Source organism: Sinocyclocheilus rhinocerous, unplaced genomic scaffold (assembly GCF_001515625.1).
Source record: "Sinocyclocheilus rhinocerous isolate Xijiao unplaced genomic scaffold, SAMN03320098_v1.1 scaffold721, whole genome shotgun sequence".
Lineage (NCBI taxonomy): Eukaryota > Metazoa > Chordata > Actinopteri > Cypriniformes > Cyprinidae > Sinocyclocheilus > Sinocyclocheilus rhinocerous.
The window spans coordinates 669513-675969 of NW_015656165.1; the positions used below are offsets into that span (position 1 = coordinate 669513).

A 6457-nucleotide genomic window follows, 5' to 3' on the forward strand; every position below is an offset into this window, starting at 1 on the left:
AAATGTAGTTTTTCTCTGTAATGAGGAAGTGAGTATTTAGTGGATTGTGTTTAACAAAGGGTTTAAAAGAGTGACCATTAGTTCCAGAAACACAGTATTGATATTCTGTAGTGGTGTAGAAAAACAATAGCACTGGTGTTGGATCGGTATTGGCCGATTCTTAGAATATGGAATACTCTATGTAATCTTACACTGCAAAATAATAACTCAAAAAGATTAAAAGATAACATCATAATTATTTACTGAACCCTTAAATTAATCACAATTTTATAACGAAAGCCATCAAATTTATAATTTAATAACAATTAACCGTGATAATCGCCAAAGCCCTAAAACAGACAATTAATCGCAATAACCGCGACTATTTTTAGACAATTAATCGTCAGCCAAATATCGATATCGTGACAGCCCTAACGAGCGCATCTGAAAATATAGCGGAGGACACAGACTGAGTTGCTGCAGAGAAAGTGCATAATCCAATTTGTTCTAAACATGTGACAAGCTTCATATTAAGGCCTTTAAACACTGGTAAGACATAGTATAGTTTATGGTTTTGTTTTGCATATTAGTTTAAGCGGCTCGGCCCGTCATATGCTCTGACTGAAAGGCTGCATGTGCCGCTGACAGAGACACTCGGATACTCGCGCTGTTTAATGTGTTTGAGATGTGCTGTCTTCCTGAATGCATAACCTACATTTCACAGGTATATTCTCGGTCTGTAAATGTTAGAAAGTCATGGAAATATTTAAATTTTTCTGTCAGAAGTGCATGAGCCTTCTGCTTTGCGATTCTCCGCTAAACGTCTCCGCTAGACTTCAGTGAACGAGCGCCACACATGCGCGCCAAACAGACGGAGCTCAATTAAATATCAGCGCAATAATTCTGACTAAACTATACATTTCGCTGAAATATTTGTAGTTGGAAAATAAATGTGACATGTAGAATTTTAAACCTACAAGTAAGTCTATTTTTATGATAGCACTGACTGTAAAGTGACTGTAATGGGGTAATCAATATAGCCTAACACAACTCTGTGCTTTTGTTCTCATTTATTTTCATTTTTAGTTTAGTGAATTTAACTTCCGCTTTAAAAGCCTTATTTTTGTTTTTAGATTGCAATGTTACAATGTTAGAATGAAATGTGATTTTAACCCTTTTTTGCACATAAAATAAAGGCTTACACATGGTTACATTCACTTTATTTGTTTTCATAGCCTTTAATATGTATTGTTTTGTAAGACAACATTGGATGGTAAGTGGAACACTCTAAGTTTTAGAATTGAATGATTTATTAAAAAAAAGGATTTGACTGATGATTTGGCCCTTTAACTCATATCAAATTATTTCAAAACTCATGGATATCACAAAGATATGTCAAAAGTGACACTGCCCTAATCTGTGAGATACTGGATTAACATATAATTATTTAAGTGCAGCTTTTCTCACCTCTGCTGCGAGGACTGTTTTTGGGAAGTGGATTTAGGGGAGGATGACCTCCTTCTGGCTGGGGGTGACGCTTCCCTGGAGGGTGGGGAAAGACTTCCAGAACGTTCCTCTGATGTTATTGAGCGTTTGGCTTTATGGGAACTATCTGACAGATCCCTGCAATGAAGGAAAGGTTAAAGATTATTATGTTGTTTTATTATTTGTTTTCACATACACCAATAAAACAGGGATGATCAAAAGTACCTGGGCCAGCACCACCAATATTAGCAAATATAATACATTAAGACAATCTATGAGTGTTGTCACGATTCCAAAATCTCAGTAGTTGGCACCAGTAGTCTCAGTACCAATTTCAGTACCATAGCAAAAAGTAGTGGAACACAATCCCTCTCAATCTCAGTTTGGCCAAAATTCTCAACCCTGCTAAAGCACATTGTAAATAGAAATGTATGACACATAAATATGCAAAGGAACATTTCAAAGCAGCCGTCTCTTAGCGGGTACCAAATAAACCAGAAAGACTGGAATAGTCACATTTTTGCAAAAGTACAAAATTTGTACCAAATTACACTAGTTAATGATACTTGAAGTTTTGTGGATTTCTTTTGAAGGTGACTATACCTGCGTTTTTCCTTTTTCTCTTTGTGTTTCTCCGTATCTCGTCCTCGTTCTTTGCCTTCTTTAAGCTTGTCTTCACATTTCTCCTTGTTCTTGTGTTTATTTTTGTGCTTCTTCCCAGTCACTGGGTTCTCCACAGGGACAGGTGGTGGAGGACTGGGCGTTCGTGGCCCTTTTCTTTTGCCATGGCCACTCTTAGATGACCTGGTCAAAAAATTAAACAGCAGTCAAGTATTTAAATTGATAAACACCTGTTCAAACTAAATGCTGATCATTTTCCAACCTGCTGTCTGTCTCCTCTGCCCTGGTCTGGTCAGACACTGGAGAGGAGATGACTGAGGAAGTGGAGGACTTCTTCTCTTTCTTGCTGGAGTTCCCACCCTTCCCTGCTCTATGTTTGGGTGAGCTGGATTTACGCGACGAGGGTGACCCCTTAGAACTACTGCGCTCAGGGGAAGCCTAAAACAGATCAAGACCACACCAAAATAGAGACCACCCAGAGATAACAGTCTGTATTGAAAGGCTATATAATACCTAAAATCTCAATTATTGTTCACTTTCGTATGTCTCTGCTAAAATAACCTACCCTGTCCTTTGAAGTATTACTCGTCCTGGTCTTAGGGATTGGGTCCTGTTGAGAATATACGTGCCATTACTCTCTGTGTTGATAAATTTAGGATAACTGACATTCACTTTCTTTCAATATTTGGAGTTTATGCGGCAAAAACTAATGTAATTTTATGCAATATACCTCTTTCTTGATGACAATCTCTTCTCGTTTGTCCATGTTCTCCTGTTCCAGCTTCATCAGCTCTCGCTGAATCTTCTGTCTCTTCATCTCAAGAGATAACTCGTAATCACCGTTATCGGAATCTAGTAAAATCAATGGCACATATAAAACTGCTGGACTAAAACTGACAGGGAGACAACATAGGAAAGAGAGAGAAAAAGATGGCACAGCATTCAGAGATTCCGAGTAGGAAAATAGTAAAGAGAGAGGAAAGACTGTACTGCATTCAAACCCCAAACATCAATCATCCTTGTTTGGTTTTTAAAACAAGTTCAAAGGGTAGTTCACCCAAAAATGACAATTCGGTCATCATTTACTCACCTTTGTGTAGTTCCAAATTTAAAAGCTAAATTTAATTTGTTCATATAAAGTGATCATGTCTTCTCAGAAGACTTGTATTACACTTGGATTAACTTTTTAAGTTTTAGTGGAATGAACTTTCAATGGAGGGATAGAAATCTCACAGGTTTCATTAAAAAGGAAGACTTCATTTGTGCTTTGAAGATTAACAACATTCTGGATTTGGAACGATATTAGGGTGAGTTATTAATGACAGAATTTGAATTTTTGGGTGAACTATTCCTTTAAATGACTTCTAATCATATACATCAATTTTGCAGGTACTTCTGAGAATCTTTCACCTTCACGACTGGCTTCCCAATCTGCGGTCTCTTCCTCACTAGCTGGAGTGCGTTCCTTTGTGATTTTAATATCCTCTTTCTCTCTGCGTCTGCCTCGGGATGAATCTCGCTGCTAATGAGAAAAAGAAATTTTTTCTAAGTCAAAGACACCAATCAACAAATGCAAAACTCAGTAATGAAACTTTAGCTCCAAGCTGTAAGAGCGTCGTACTCTGGTTATGGGTGAAGTGGGCTCGTCTGTATCTCTTTTCTGAGTGTCACCATCTACATCCTGTCTCTTATTCTTCATCCTCTCCCGGAGATCCCCAGTGTGCCTCTCAGCTGACCTGCACAGCAAAAATACATGTCGAAAGTCAAGCACTCAGCCAGGTATTGGAGCAGGTACATTTATAAAACAGCATCTCTTCACTATAAATCGCACCTGTTGAATGTTCCAGAGAAGCCTTTTCCTCGTGATGGGGTTCCATGTGTGTATCGACACGTGTTACCGTAACTGCAGTTCCCAGTCTTTAACCAGTTTCTACAATGAGTCTGCAGGGGAGGCAAATGGGGGTTATTCTTTTGCACACTTTACAAAAGCACTTTGACAAAAACAAAGAGAGCTACTACTTAGGCACGGGTAATACTGTCTAGTTAGGCAGCTCACTAGGTTTTCAAAGCACCAAAGTGGGTGACCAGTATCCCTACCTCTGCTGCATTACTGGCCGTGCTGGGCCCGAGTCTCTCAAACACGCTGGGCCTGCGGGAGTGGGTGGTCGTGCTACTGCTGCTGTCCGATATGGTCTTCGAATTCTCCACTGTAACCTTCCGCCTGATTTTTGACATTCTGCAGGGCTGTGTCAGAAAAACAGCAAATCAAAGGCGCCAGCATGATGAAGCTGAATGCAGTGTTGTAGTCAAGCCCACTCAGTCCAGACTGAGACCAAAGGAGCTTTGAGTTTAAGTAAAGACCAATTCCACAAGCTCCATGACAAGACCAACAAAATATGGTCTTGGACTCTGTCTCGACCAAAAGTAAGACATTTACATTTTTGCATTTGGCAGACCCTTTGGTGACTTACATTGCATTTTTGGGGTATATACATTTCTATCAGACAATATGATCTTGGACTTGGTCTCGACCTCAGCCTACAGCATAAAATACTGATTATGTATTTTATGTTTTTCATTGAGTGGGTTCCCACACTTTTCACCTGACCAATGAACGTCAATGACTTTTCCAGCCATTTATTATCACTGCAAATGTATTTTTAAAACTATTATAAAGAGATTATAATATTATAAAGAGAGGAAGATTTATATCAGGTACCAATACCTACAATTAAAAAAAAAAAATAAATACACAATGATATTCTACTTATTTGTGTACCAAAGTCTCAAAAACAGCTTGAGATTTATAAGCAGCCCAATGGATGATTATGCTTTCCGATCCTCCATGCAGAGCAATTTACTACCACCACACAAATTCCCATGATGTTTAACAGTTTATTACATTTCCGCGACTTTTCCACGTCTGAAAAAAAATGCTATCCCCGAACATTGTAAACATTAGCACAAGCATTACATTATTCACATTTGTACAAATGCGACGGCCTGCCTCTGTCTATAACGCGCATTAACAGTATCACAGTTACAGCTACTAGCACGGAATGCGAGATTTCACACAAAAAAAAAAGGATTATTCTAATCATTTGCGCGTTTCAAGCTGTCATTCATTTGTAGAGAGACGCGGTAAGAGCCGTGCAAGTGCTGCGCGGCCTAACGTTACACTGATAACACAAGCCTCCATAACGACACCGCTGAAACTGCGACTGAAGATGCCGTAAACAAATACAATCAAGCGCTTTACCCGAAAATGAAAGATGCGTCAAGTCCAGTTTCACAGACTGTTGGAGAGAACCTCCTAATCACATGCAAAAATCTTGCAAAGCGGTCTTCCTCTTAGCCGCCGTCATGATGCTTGCGAGAGAGCGTAAACTCCGCACACATACAGCGTTCCGAAGCACTGAGGAGAGGAGGATTATGGGAAACTGGAGGTCTTCTTCTTCTAATAACGTTTTATGGCGGATGGCAAACCAACTTCTGGTGCATTTACCGCCACCAACTGGACTGGTTTTCTTTTTCATATTTTTTTACATTTTATTAAAACATGCTCTATTGTTTCTGTCTGATTACAAAAAAATACATTGACCTGTTTTGGAGGTCTGGTCTCCATATTGTTTTTAATTTCTTGTTTGTCTAAAGGTTCAATAAACTCTTCCATTAATAATAATAATAATAATATTTGTTCTGACTATTAGGCCTATTTCATATCAGGCATTAAAGCATAAATGGTGGGGAAAATGAAACAATAAAATAAATAAATAAATAAACAAATTAATAAATAAAATATTTTCTTTAGAAATGCAGAAACACATCATCCTAAACTGCATGTATTTACAATGGAGTTGTCCCAATGTCAGGATCAACAAATAACTTTACAGCCTAGTTTTAATTAGAGTACTGTTTGTAAAGAAAGAAATAAACATTGGCTTTGCAGAAATTACTTTATGGATTTACACAAAAAATGTTAATCTAAAACCGTGTTTCATGCAGTAACATCAAAATTATTTTATTCAAGCCAAAACATTAAACATTTACATTTACATTTAGTCATTTTTGCAGACGCTTTTATCCAAAACGACTTACAAATGAGGACAATAAAAGCAATCAAAACCAACAAAAGAGCAACAATATGCAAGTGCAAATGATATATATATATATATATATATATACACACACACACACACAAAGAAAAACACGTAGATAGAATAGAAAAAATAGAAAGCTAGTGTAAGTTTCTTTTAAATAAAAAAGAAGATAAATAGATAAAGTAGAATTAAAATAGAATAGAAAGTGCTAGAGTTAGAGGGTCAAATAAAGATGGAAGAGATGTGTTTTTAGTCGTTTCTTGAAGATGGTT

General features: G+C 37.7%; 1 protein-coding gene across 1 annotated transcript in view; it reads right to left on the minus strand.

The window, feature by feature from the left end:
- LOC107719732 (zinc finger CCCH domain-containing protein 13-like) overlaps positions 1 to 5514 on the minus strand; it is a 30696-nt gene extending 25182 nt beyond the window's left edge. The window contains exons 1-10 of the mRNA XM_016527221.1: positions 5345 to 5514; positions 4183 to 4329; positions 3917 to 4026; positions 3707 to 3821; positions 3496 to 3607; positions 2816 to 2937; positions 2651 to 2695; positions 2348 to 2523; positions 2068 to 2268; positions 1447 to 1602 (exon numbers count right to left, since the gene is read on the minus strand). Coding sequence (XP_016382707.1) covers positions 1447 to 1602; positions 2068 to 2268; positions 2348 to 2523; positions 2651 to 2695; positions 2816 to 2937; positions 3496 to 3607; positions 3707 to 3821; positions 3917 to 4026; positions 4183 to 4320 — 1175 coding nt within the window. The 5' untranslated portion in view covers positions 4321 to 4329; positions 5345 to 5514. The remainder of the gene's footprint in view (positions 1 to 1446; positions 1603 to 2067; positions 2269 to 2347; positions 2524 to 2650; positions 2696 to 2815; positions 2938 to 3495; positions 3608 to 3706; positions 3822 to 3916; positions 4027 to 4182; positions 4330 to 5344) is intronic.
- Positions 5515 to 6457: the final 943 nt, after the last annotated feature.